This window comes from Stegostoma tigrinum, chromosome 1, assembly GCF_030684315.1.
Source record: "Stegostoma tigrinum isolate sSteTig4 chromosome 1, sSteTig4.hap1, whole genome shotgun sequence".
Taxonomy (NCBI): Eukaryota; Metazoa; Chordata; class Chondrichthyes; order Orectolobiformes; family Stegostomatidae; genus Stegostoma; species Stegostoma tigrinum.
In genome coordinates, this window is record NC_081354.1 from 76389126 (window position 1) to 76403249 (window position 14124).

General features: G+C 44.7%; 1 protein-coding gene across 1 annotated transcript in view; it reads left to right on the forward strand.

The window, feature by feature from the left end:
* Window positions 1-14124, forward strand: part of zgc:158260 (uncharacterized protein LOC571389 homolog) — a 48440-nt gene that overhangs the window by 19311 nt on the left and 15005 nt on the right. The window contains exons 6-7 of the mRNA XM_048535680.2: window positions 1103-1291; window positions 8668-8823. Coding sequence (XP_048391637.2) covers window positions 1103-1291; window positions 8668-8823 — 345 coding nt within the window. The remainder of the gene's footprint in view (window positions 1-1102; window positions 1292-8667; window positions 8824-14124) is intronic.

The window sequence follows — 14124 nt, forward strand, 5'->3', positions numbered from 1 at the left end:
TTCTTAATGTACTGATAAATTAAGATTAATTAAAATGCTTTAGCCTTGTTTTTTTTCAGGTCAGTGCTGGGTGATGAGTTCTGTTTAATCCTTTTTTTAGGCTTTGTGGCAGCTTGTTATAACAGAATGGCTCATTAAACAGAAAACAGTTAAGATTCCACCACATTGCTGTGGGTCTGGAGTCACATGTAGATGAGACTTGGTAAGGACTGGCAGTTTCCTTCTGAAAAGACATTAGTGAATGATAATCATTACATCCTTGCTATTAAGCTTGTTTGTTAAGTTTCATTTTTAAAAACTTAGTCAAAATTTCACTATCTGCCCTGGTGGGATTGAAACTCTTGTGCCCACAACGTTACCCTAGAATTCGGGACTATTCCAGTACAGCACCACATCCCTGTCTTAACATTTCAATTTTTTAAAATAAAGGCAAGCTATGTTTATTTCATCTGAGGGCCCTCCTAGCCTTTTTTGATCCAAGTTGAGATGGTCATCATCCAACATATCTCATATTGTAAACTCAAACTTTAAATTACATATTTTAGTTTTCCTGGTTATATGATCTACTCTTATCAGTATTTGACTATCTCAATGTTTTATTAAATACAATGTAACACTTAATTAACCAAATTTAGCATGTGCTGGATGGTGCAGTCAATGAATCAAAGCAACATGGGATGCAGGTTTAACTTTCCTCACTTTGATAAGCTATTAATCGCAGTAGTACAATTGTGATAATTTGACGGTTGGAGATAGATTTATTCTTAGTGGCGTATAACAACCAACTCAACTACTACCTCTAGAAAATTTCCTAAACACCAACTGTTTAAATGGAGTAGCTTTGGGGAGTTTATATAGCAACTCCAAATCGTGTGCACTTTCAGTACATCAAAAGGAAGTGTTTGCTCTCAGGACTGCACTAATCTGTGGAGCATTTTATTCCTCTCCATTAAGCAGTGCATTTATCTACTCAATCAAGAGCATTTTCCTCCTACATCCCCTAATTACAAAAAAGTACTGGATTGACTTGGATATAGCCTATAGCTTGTTTAGATATAACAATATATGCATTCATATTTCATGAATTGCTTGTCCGAAAAAGGGTGGAGAGAACTACAATATAGAAGAATCTACAATCTTGAACCTTTTTGCAAGTGACTATGAAACCAATTCTGCTCTTCCCATACCTATCCAAGTAGTGGAGCTGGCCAACATTCCTAGAGAGTTAAGGATAACAGTGGGAACACCTCCACTAAGACCTTCACGAAGAATCCACAAAACTCCTACCTTGGTAAGCATACATATTTACAATTTTATATCAATGTGCTGCTTGTGTAAATGCCACTTGTTTCTGACTGTGGACTGAAAATGGGAAAAGATGCTATTTTAAATCAAACTGGGGATAGAGTTGTTTGCAGTTTTAAGAACAAGTTGATGGAATACATTGTGAATTTACCTACAATATTGCCTTATTCAAGCAGTGAGGGATAATTTCAGCTGAATCAGCACCACCTATGCATTTTTGTCAATTCTACCTGGAAACTGTTTTTTGATTGGCTTTTAACCAGTTGTGGGTTCAGGTGTGCTTATCATAGTACAAAGCTATTGATTAGTTCCTGGGCAGGGGACTACAGTCTTGTTTGTGGACAACACAACAGAAACATCTAGCCTGCAAAGAGAAAACGTCTATCTCTCTTTTTCTCCATTTTATGTGGAGAAGTAAAAGAAAATCCTAGTAACTAATGACTCTCCATCACCTTTCCTCTGTGAACTGCTGTATCTGAAAATCCCCTATTGAAAGGGGAAAGGGAAAACCACCTCCACAGGTATTGAAAGAGTGAATTCTTAACCACTGAATTCAAGGCTAAGTGTTATGTCATCAGCATGGATCAGAAGGAAGGAATAGCGAAGAACCAAAATAAAACAATTCATTGATGTTTGTGATTTGGACTGATGTCAGAACTTTTTCTCCGACTTTTTGTTCTTTCCCTATCCATAATATTTATGTCAAGCCTTGTATGTTTTTGATTTTATGTGATAATGAAACCTTTTAAAGGGGTAAAATTCACGTTTGACAGTTATAAAATAGTAATTCATCATTTCTACCTTTGTCGATGGTTATAAACTGTTTCATTATAATGTACAGTTATCCTAATGTGCATGGAAAAGCCTGGTGTACATGTTCTTTTAACATGAGTTAGACAGGTAAAATTGGTCAGTTCAGTGGTTTCATCAAATTTTCACATTTAGGGTCATAGGGTCATACGGCATGAAAACAGACTCTTCGGTCTACCTCATCCATGCCAACCATATATCTTTAAATTAATCTAGTCCTATTTACCAGCATTTGGCCCATTTCCCTCAAAATCCCTCCTATTAATGTACCCATCCAGATGCCTGTTAAACATTGTAATTGTATTGTCCTCCACCACTTCCTCTGGCAGCTCATTCCATACACACACCACTGCCTGTCTAAAAATGGTGGACCTCAGGTATCTTTTAAGTCTTCCCCCTTTCACCTTAAACCTATGCTGTTTCATTTTGGACACGCCTACCTGGGGAAAAAAAGACCTTGGCTATTCACCCTATCCATGCCCCTCATGGTTTTATAAACTTCTATAACGTCATCCCTCAGTCTCCGATGCTCGGGGGAAATAGGCTGAGTCTATTCAGCCTTTCCCTACACCTCAAACCCTCCAACCCGGCAACATCCTTGTAAATCTTTTCTGTCCCCTTTCAAATTTGACAAGATCCTTCCTATACCAGGGAGACCAGAATTGAATGGTATTCCAAAAGCAGCCTAACCAATGTCCTGTACAGCCGCACATCCTAACTCCTGTACTCAAGGCGCTGATCAATAAAGCTAAGCGTACCAAACACCACCTTCACTACCCTATCTACCTGTGATTCTATCTTCAAGGCAACAAGAACCTGCAACCCAAAGTCTTTTTTGTTCGGCAACACTCCCCAGGAGCCTACCATTAAGAGTATAAGTACAGTGCTGTTTTGCCCTATCAAAATGCAGCACCTCATATTTATCTAAATTAAACTCCAACTGTTGGCCCATCTGACCAAGGTCCCATTGTACTCTGAGAGAACCCTTCTCCACTGTCCATTACACCACCAATTTTGCAGTCGTCTATAAACTTACTAATTATGTCTCTCATATTCACATCCAAATCATTTGTATAATTGACAAAGGAAAAATCATTGGACCCAGCACCAATCCTTGCAGAACACTGCTGGTAACAGGCCTCTAATCTGAAAAACAAACCTCCACCACCACCCTCTGTCTGCTACCTTCCAGCCAATTTTGTACCAGTTGGCTGGCTCTTCCTGAATCCTGTGTGATCTAACTCTGCTAACCAGTCTACCATGCAGAATCTTGTTGAATGCCTTGCTGAAGTCCATATTGTCAATGTCAACCGCTCTGCGTTCATCAGTCCTCTTTGTCACTTCTTCAAAAATCTCAATCAAGTTAGTTAGACATGATTTCCCACGCATAAAGCCATGTTGACTATCCCTAATCAGTCCTTTCCTTTCCAAATACATGTAAATCCTACCCCTCAGAATACCTCGGATAACTTGCCCACTACTGACATTAGGCTCACCAGCCCAAAGTTCCCTGGCCTTTCCTTTCCACTTTTCTTAAATAATGGCACCATATTTGCCACTCTCCAGACTTGTGGAACCTCTCACCATGGCTATTGATGATATAAGGCATTTGATAAGGTTCCCCATGGAAGGCTCATTCAGAAGGTCAGGAGGAATGGGATACAGGGGAACTTAGCTGCTTGGATACAGAATTGGCTGGCCAACAGAAGACAGCGAGTGGTAGTAGAAGGAAAATATTCTGCCTGGAAGTCAGTGGTGAGTGGGGTTCCACAGGGCTCTGTCCTTGGGCCTCTACTGTTTGTAATTTTTATTAATGACTTGGATGAGGGGATTGAAGGATGGGTCAGCAAGTTTGCAGACGACACAAAGGTCGGAGGTGTCGTTGACAGTATAGAGGGCTGTTGTAGGCTGCAGCGGGACATTGACAGGATGCAGAGATGGGCTGAGAGGTGGCAGATGGAGTTCAACCTGGATAAATGCGAGGTGATGCATTTTGGAAGGTCGAATTTGAAAGCTGAGTACAGGATTAAGGATAGGATTCTTGGCAGCGTGGAGGAACAGAGGGATCTTGGTGTGCAGATACATAGATCCCTTAAAATGGCCACCCAAGTGGACAGGGTTGTTAAGAAAGCATATGGTGTTTTGGCTTTCATTAACAGGGGGATTGAGTTTAAGAGTCGTGAGATCTTGTTGCAGCTCTATAAAACTTTGGTTAGACCGCACTTGGAATACTGCGTCCAGTTCTGGGCGCCCTATTATAGGAAAGATGTGGATGCTTTGGAGAGGGTTCAGAGGAGGTTTACCAGGATGCTGCCTGGACTGGAGGGCTTATCTTATGAAGAGAGGTTGACTGAGCTCGGTCTCTTTTCATAGGAGGAGAGGGGACCTAATTGAGGTATACAAGATAATGAGAGGCATAGATAGAGTCGATAGCCAGAGACTATTTCCCAGGGCAGAAATGGCTAGCACGAGGGGTCATAGTTTTAAGCTGGTTGGTGGAAAGTATAGAGGGGATGTCAGAGGCAGGTTCTTTACGCAGAGAGTTGTGAGAGCATGGAATGCGTTGCCAGCAGCAGTTGTGGAAGCAAGGTCATTGGGGTCATTTAAGAGACTGCTGGACATGCATATGGTCACAGAAATTTGAGGGTGCATCCATGAGGATCAATGGTCGGCACAACATTGTGGGCTGAAGGGCCTGTTCTGTGCTGTACTGTTCTATGTTCTATGTTCTATGTTCTATAAATACCTCAGCAAGATTCCCAGCAATCACTTCTCTAGTTTCCCACAAAGTTCTGCAATACACCGGATCAGGTCCTGGGGATTTATCCACCTTTGAGTTTTAAGACATCCAGCGTCTCCTCTTTGGTATGGAAACTTCTCAAAATATCTCTGCTAATTTCTAAGTTCTGTAGCTTCCATATCCTCCTTCACAGTAAATGCTGATCCAAAATGCTTGTTTAGTACATCAGCCATCTCCTGCGGTTACACATACAGAGGGCCTTGTTGATCTTTAAGGGACTCTATTCTCTACCTAGTTAGCCTTTTGCCATCAATATATTGGTACAATCTCTTTGGAGTCCTTTTAACCCGATTTACCAAAGCAATCTCATGTCCCCTTTTCTCCCCTCTTGATATCCCTCTCGAGTATGCTCCTACTGCCTTTGTATTCTTCTAGGGACTTGCTCAATCCCGGCTGTCTCTACCTGCCAAATGCCTCCTTCTTTTTTTACCAGAGCTTCGATTTCTCTAGTCATCCAGCATTCTCTACGCCTACCAGCCTTGCCCTTCACACTAACAGGAACATATTGCCTCTGGACTCTTGTAATCAGTGGATAAAATGCAAGAGTATTACAAAAGATGTGATAACAGAAGACTTGGAAAGCATTAATGGGACTAAACAAATCATCGTAGGTTTATAAATGGGAAGTCATGCTTAATTAATCTACTCGAGTTTTTCTGAGGCTATAAATAGTAGAATGGAAAAGGGAGAACGAGTGGATATGGTGTATCTGGATTTCAAGAAGGCTTTTGATAAGGTCCTACATAAGAGTCTAGTGGGTAAAATTAAAGCACATGGGATTGAGGATAATATACTGGCATGAACTGAGAATTGATCGATAGGCCAGAAGCAAAGAGTGGGAATAAATGGCTTCTTTTCTAGGTGGCAGGCAGTGACTGGTGGAGTACCACATTCATCGTTACTGTCATTCACAATATATAAAAACAAATACATATTTAAGTAACTTCATGAAGGAACCAAATACACAATTTCTAAGCTCGCTGACAAAAGTAGCCAGGTTGGATTGAATTGTGAGGAGGATCCAAGGAGGCTTCAGAGTGATCTAAACAATTTGATTGTGTGGGCAAACGCATGGCAGAAGTGGGTACAATGTGGGTAAATTTTGAGTTATGCACTTCAGCATGAAAAAGAGAAAGGTGGAGTATTATTTAGAAGGGTATATTGGAAATTGTGGATCTGCAAAAGGATCTGTGTATCGTTGTACGCCAGTGAATGAAAGTAAACAGGCAGTCGCAGTAAGCATTTAGGAAGACAAATGGTACGTTGACCTTTATTGCAAGAGGATTGAGTTCAGAAATAGAGTTGTTATACTGCAATTATACAGGGCCTTGCTGCCAGGAGTACTGTGTACAGTTTGGTCTGCCAACTTAAGAGAGGATATATTTGTCAGAGAGGGTGTGCAGCAAAGGTTTTCTGGACTGATATTGGAGATGGCAGCACTGTCGTACAAGAATAGATTGTTCAACTGGACCTGTTTTGACTGGAGTTTAGAAGGATGAGAGGGGACCTGATTGACATTTATAATATTCTCACACGGCTGGACAGACAAGATGCAAGAAAGATGTTTTCCCTGACTAGGGAGTCCAGAACCAAGGGTTTAATGTACAGGTTAGATGGACTGGCCATATTAAACTGTCTGCAGTTTCCAGGGATGTGCATGTTAGGTGGATCAGCCTGGGTGCTGGGGCTGGGTGGGATGCTCTGCAGAGGGCTAGTGCAGATTCAGTTGGGTGAATGGCCTCTTTCTGCAATGTGGGGATACTATGATTCTATGATAAGGGGTAAGCCATTTAGGACTGGGATGAGGAAACATTTCTTCGCTCAGAGGGCAATCAGTTGGTGGAATTCATTATCACAGAAAGCTGGGTCACTGAGTAAATTCAAGATAAATATGTTTTTTTAGCTATTAAAGGCATCAAGGGGTATGGGAGAAAGCTAAAATATGGTATAGAGGATCAGCCATGATCATATTGAACGGTGAATCAGTCTCAAGGACCTACTTATGCTCCTAGTTTGTATTTTTCTATGTAAGGTGCAGGCAGGAGGGGTTGTGGAAATGAGTCGGGGGCGTGAGTCTGCAGGGTGAGGCTAGTGAGGGAATAAGTTTCCATGAAGTGGCTGGGGGTGGAGAGGGAGGTGATCAGTGAGTGTGAAGAGCAAGGCCAGGAATTGTTGGTGGATCGAGTCAGTTTGCAGGTTGAGGCTGATCGAAGTGGTCGTCTTCCGGATGAGTACAGAAGGGGAAAGAAAATTAGGAGAAGCCAGTGGCTGCAAAGTGGGAAGGGAGGAAAGCTACCAAGACAAACATGTTAACAAAGAAATACCTAACTAACCTGGATCCAGGAAAACGGAAAGTTACATATAATGTATTCCTTGCAAACTTTTTTTTAATGAACTATGTGTCAGTTATTAGTAAGAAATCATTTTTGTTGCTATTTTATAGCTGTTGTCTGGACCAGTTTAAATACTGTGATACTTTGGAAATCTAAGCTTTCCTTTTGTGAGGTGGTATTAGGTTTAATGGAGCATTGATTTGATGAATTCTTCTAACTCTGCTGCTGTGATTTTAAATAGGTCAACAGACATACAGGCACGATGATTGCATCTCACTGAATAAAAGAGTTAATGAGAATGAAATAGTAGCCACAAAAATCAAAGCATTTCCTTGAGTAATCTCAAGACAGCCCTCAGAAAAACAGAAACTGACCCCTGTTTTGTAGTTATGCCACAAATTGTGGAATGTATGCAGTGACTCAATCAGTACTCTAAAAGAAACATTCATGTTTGTCCTTCCTGGGCAATTGATAGTATACAACATCTAGTAAAATGTGGAGGTCCCTATCTGAGCTGTTGCATGGGGGTACAAGGTAGAGACCTCCTGGTAGATTTAATATCCAAACAAATATTTATGAGGTATTTGTTAAGAAAAGAAGTGGGAAAGAACCTTAGGACTTATGAAAAAAAGTGAGAATCAATTTTCTGTCCTTTCTCAGTAGTTTTATCAAAGCCTCAATATTCCTCACTATATAAGGGGTGATAAAGTGAATACAGTATTCTAACTGAGACCTAGGAAATATCTTGTACTCAGACAATTGGGATCTGTTGTTTTGTGTTAGGTTTCTGCATAATTGTTGACTCTGTATATTAAATAAGGAAATAGAGTATAAATTAATTTGCATTTACTATATAGGTAACCTGCATGTCGTCTTATAGAATCGCAGAGGAAAACATTTATCTAGTTTGATTATCCTGTTTAAAAGCCGTGCTTCGTATGGCTGTCTTAAGAAAGCAGACTGTTTAAGAGCTCAGAGATTACTAAACTAGGAGCATTTGATGAGCTGATCTTTAATGAAATCTGCTCTCAAAGAATTTTGATGGCAGTGAATAATGTATTGAACAATGCGATCACTCCTTGTGTCAATGTTACTGCTGGCTGCATTCAAAGAAAAGGCAGCAGTTCGTCAGATGCAGGGCATATTAACTTTTTAACTTATTTTTGCTCATCTCCAAAAGAACTTTAAACAGGAACTGATGTATGAATGAGAGATTAGATTCACCGTCTGATTACTCAAATCACATTGGAATAGTTCTAATATATATTTTAATTAAAGTTAGATTTCTATTGTTGCTATTTACTTATATGTAATTTCTAATGAATGAGCAATGTATACAAAATGAATTTTCATATGCAATTTTTCAATGGACATAAAATGAAAGATAAGTGAAATAGCATTTTGTTGATATTTTGGTAGGAATCCACCCAGCCATGTGGGGATAAATATATATATGGAGCCTGGTATTTGGATCCAAAGACATGGTCAAAAAGAAGAGCTGATGAACCTCTGGTCGATCCCAATTTTGAGGCTGAGAAAAACAAAACAATTTTGCCTGAAGGGGCTGGGGAGAAGGTAGTAATTTACAATATTTACTTCTGCAAATGAATAACCAGATCATCCAATTTAATGGGTAATCTCATTTTTATCTTTTATTTAATTGTGTGATGTGTATAAATAGTCTGTATTGGGTGTAGGAATTCGCTTGATTACACATTAATGCATCTCTTAGAAACGAGTGACTCGTAGAGTGACAGTGTAAGGATACAGACCATCCATCTGACTTAAATAGGGAATGTCAGGAACTTAACTGAGCACGGAGGATATCATGTTCACATTTTACATTGGCACCACTCAATAGTGATCAGACACAGGAATCACACAGAAGACAGTCATTACAGTCATGCAGATAACAAGGCGTAGAGCTGGATGAACACAGCAGGCTGAGCAGGAGAGCTGACGTTTTGGGCCTAGACCCTTCTTCAGAAATTGGGGAGGGGAAGAGGGTTCTGAAATAAATAGGGAGTGACAGGGAAGCAGATAGAAGATGGATAGAGGAGAAGATAAGTGGAGAGGTGACAGACTGATCAAAGAGGCAGGGATGGAGCCAGTAAAGGTGAGTGTAGATGGGGAGGTAGGGAGGAGATAGGTCAGTCCAGGGAGCATGGACAGGTCAACGGGGGCGGGATGAGGTTAGTAGATAGGAGATGGGGGTGAGGCTTGAGGTAGTAGGAGGGGATAGATGGGAGGAAGGACAGGTTAGGGAGGTGGGGAGGAGATGGGCTGGTTTTGAGATGCGGTGGGGTGGTAGATTTTGAAGCTTGTGAAGTCCACATTGATACCATTGGGCTGCAGGGTTCCAGAGTGGAATATGAGTTGCTGTTCCTGCAACCTTCGGGTGGCATCGTTATGGCACTGCAGGAGGCCCAGGATGGACATGTCATCTGTGGAATGAGATGGGGAGTTGAAATGGTTCGTGACCTGGAGGTGCAGTTGTTGAGTGAAAACCGAGCGCAGGTGTTCTGCAAAGCAGTCCCCAAGCCTCCGCTTGGTTTCCCCAATGTAGAGGAGGCCACACCAGGTACAGTGGATGCAGTATACCACATTAGCAGATGTGCAGATGAACATCTGTTTGGTGTGGAAAGTCTTCTTGCGACCTGGGATGGGGGTGACGGAGGAGGTGTGGGGGCACTTCCTGCAGTTGCAGGGGAAAGTGCCGGGTGTGGTGGGGCTGGAGGGAAGTGTGGGGCAGACAAGGGAGTCATGGAGAGTGTGGTCCCTCTGGAAGGCAGACAAGGGTGGGGAGGGAAAAATGTCTTTGGTGCTGGGGTCGGATTGCAGATGGTGGAAGTGTCGGAGGATGATGCATTGGTTCCAAAGGTTGGTGGGGTGATACGTGAGGATGAGGGGGATTCTGTTTTGGTTTTTATTGTGGGGAGGGGTATGAGGGATGAGTTGCGGGAAATGCGGTAGACACGGTCGAGGGTGTTCTCCCCCACTGAGGCGGGGGATGTTGTGGTCCTTTCCACATCAAGCAGATGTTCACCTGCACATCTGCTAATGTGGTATACTGCATCCGCTGTTCCCATTGTGGCCTCCTCTACATGGGGGAAACCAAGCGGAGGCTTGGGGACCGCTTTGCAGAACACCTCCGCTCGGTTCGCAACAAATTACTGCACCTCCCAGTCGTGAACCATTTCAACTCCTGCTCCCAATCCTCAGACGACGTGTCCATCATAGGCCTCCTGCAGTGCCACAATGATGCCACCCGAAGGTTGCAGGAACAGCAACTCATATTCCGCTTGGGAACCCTGCAGCCCAATGGTATCAATGTGGATTTCACAAGTTTCAAAATTATTCCCCCCCCTCTTCCCTGGCTACCGCATCCCAAAACCAGCCCAGTTTGTTCCCACCTCCCTAACCTGTCCTTCCTCCCACCTATCCCCCCCCCACCTCAAGAGCCACTCCCATCTCCTGCCTACTGACATCATCCTGCCTCCTTGACCTGTCCGTTCTCCCTGCACTGACCTATCCCCTCCCTAATTCCCCACCTACACTCACCTTTGCAGGCTTCATCCCCGCATCTTTGACCTGTCTGTCTCCTCTCCACCTATCTTCTCCTCTATCCATCTTCTATCCGCTTCCCCATCTCTCCCTATTTATTTCAGAACCCCCTTCCCCTTCTCCATTTCTGAAGAAGGGTCGAGGCCCAAAATGTCAGCCTTCCTGCTCGAATGATGCTGCTTGCCCTGCTGTGTTCATCCAGCTCTACACCTCGTTATCTCAGATTATCCACCATCTGCAGTTCCTACGATCTCTACTACAGTCATGCAGTTGGGAATTAATTGAATTGAATGAGACTTGTATTTCGTTAGCATTTTATCATGTTGTCAAATCCGACATGCCCTGTAAGATTTTGTTTAAAGTGTACAGCTTTGTTTACATTGACAAACTATTTCTATTCATGAGTTTAGATCAGAAAACAATAGCTATTGTTTGAGTCAAACAATAGTTGGAGATAGCGGTTTTGTAGCGTTAATAGTGGAACACTCTTGTGAGGGTTTATACAAATTCCCATCTAAAAACAGGTTTGAACTCAAATAAGTGGGAGTAATTTTGATTTTATGTGACAGTGTAAAACTGGTATTAGCAAATCAGCAGCCATTGTACATCCCATTAGATTTTCGTTTCCAATGCAGGGCAGCTGTAAAGCCGGTGGTCTGTATGCTGTTAAGATAACTAAGTGTGGAGCTGGATGAACACAGCAGGCCAAGCAGCATCTCGGGAGCACAAAAACTGACGTCTCAGGCCTAGACCCTTCATCAGAGAGGGGGATGGGGAGAGGGAACTGGAATAAATAGGGAGAGAGGGGGAGGCGGACCGAAGATGGAGAGAAAAGAAGATAGGTAGAGAGGAGAGTATAGGTGAGGAGGTAGGGAGGGGATAGGTCAGTCCAGGGAAGATGGACAGGTCAAGGAGGTGGGATGAGGTGGTAGTTAGGAAATGGAGGTGCGGCTTGAGGTGGGAGGAAGGGATGGGTGAGAGGAAGAACAGGTTAGGGAAGCAGAGACAGGCTGGGCTGGTTTTGGGATGCAGTGGGGGAGGGGAGGAGCAGGGATGGTTGTGTGATGCAGTGGGGGGAGGGGAAGAACTGGGCTGGTTTGGGGATGCAGTGGGGGAAGGGAAGATTTTGAAGCTTGAGGTCCACAGTGATCCCATTGGGCTGCAGGGTTCCCAAGCGGAATATGAGTTGCTGTTCCTGCAACCTTCGGGTGGCATCATTGTGGCACTGCAGGAGGCCCATGATGGACATGTCGTCTGAGGAATGGGAGGGGGAGTTGAAATGGTTCACGACTGGGAGGTGCAGTAGTTTGTTGCAAACCGAGGGGATGTGTTCTGCAAAGCGGTCCCCAAGCCTCCGCTTGGTTTCCCCAATGTAGAGGAAGCCACGCCGAGTGCAATGGATACAATATACCACATTGGCAGATGTGCAGGTGAACATCTGCTTGATGTGGAAGGTCATCTTGTGGCCTGGGATAGGGGTGAGGGAGGAGGTGTGGCATTTCCTGCGGTTGCAGGGGAAGGTGCCGGGTGTGGTGGGGTTGGAGGGGAGTGTGGAGCGGACATGGGAGTCGTGGAGAGAGTGGTCTCTCCGGAAAGCAGACAAGGGTGGGGATGGAAAAATAGCTTGGGTGGTGGGGTCGGATTGTAGATGGCGGAAGTGTCGGAGGATGATACGTTGTATCCGGAGGTTGGTAGGGTGGTGTGTGAGAACGAGGGGGATCCTCTGGGGGCAGTTGTGGCAGGGGTGGGGTGTGAGGGATGTGTTGCGGGAAATGCGGGACACGCGGTCAAGGGCGTTCTCGACCACTGCGGTGGGGAAAGTTGCGGTCATCAGGTAACCAGCTAGAAACTGATGTCCATTTCAAGCCCACCGACTCCCACAGCTACCTAGAATACACCTCCTCCCACCCACCCACCTGCAAAAATTCCATCCCCTATTCCCAATTCCTCCGCCTCCACCGCATCTGCTCCCACAATGAGGCATTCCACTTCCGCACATCCCAGATGTCCAAGTTCTTCAAGGACCGCAACTTTCCCCCCACAGTGATCGAGAACGTCCTTGACCGTGTCTTCCGCATTTCCCGCAACACATCCCTCACACCCCGCCCCCGCCACAACCACCCAAAGAGGATCCCCCTCGTTCTCACACACCACCCCACCAAACTCCGGATACAACGCATCATCCTCCGACACTTCCGCCACCTATAATCCGACCCAAGACATTTTTCCATCCCAACCCTTGTCTGCCTTCCGGAGAGACCACTCTCTCCGTGACTCCCTTGTTCGCTCCACACTGCCCTCCAACCCCACCACACCCGGCACCTTCCCCTGCAACCGCAGGAAATGCTACACTTGCCCCCACACCTCCTCACTCACCCCCATCCCAGGCCACAAGATGACCTTCCACTTCAGCAAATGTGGTATATTGTATCCATTGCACCCGGTGTGGCTTCCTCTACATTGGGGAAACCCAGCGGAGGCTTGGGGACCGCTTTGCAGAACACCTCCGCTCGGTTCGCAACAAACAACTGCACCTCCCAGTCGCGAACCATTTCCACTCCCCCTCCCATTCCTCAGATGACATGTCCATCATGGGCCTCCTGCAGTGCCACAATGATGCCACCCGAAGGTTGCAGGAACAGCAACTCATATTCCGCTTGGGAAGCCTGCAGCCCCAATGGTATCAATGTGGACTTCACAAGCTTCAAAATCTCCCCGCCCCCCACTGCTTCACAAAATCAGCCCAGCCTGTCTCTGCTTCCCTAACCTCTTCTTCCTCTCACCCATCCCTTCCTCCCACCTCAAGCCACAGCTCCATTTCCTACCTACTAACCTCATCCCACCTCCTTGACCTGTCCGTCTTCCCTGGACTGACCTATCCCCTCCCTACCTCCTCACCTATACTCTCCTCTTCACCTATCTTCTTTTCTCGCCATCTTCGGTCCGCCTCCCCCTCTCTCCCTATTTATTCCAGTTCCCTCTCCCCATCCCCCTCTCTGATGAAGGGTCTAGGCCCGAGACGTCAGCTTTTGTGCTCCTGAGATGCTGCTTGGCCTGCTGTGTTCATCCAGCTCCACACTTTGTTATCTTGGATTCACCAGCATCTGCAGTTCCCATTATCACTGGTCTGTATGCTGTTACCTGTTTAATCCGAGTAAAATTCGCCTTCAGCCTGTCTGGGAAGCGAGATGAGGAAATTTGCCAGTTCAGAGCTTGGCCAGCAGATGGAATGATAGAGATCTCTGTGAAGGAATGGAAACTGCAGCCGGCCAAGTTGAAGTGACTGCAATGCACCTGCTGTCAGAGATCTTA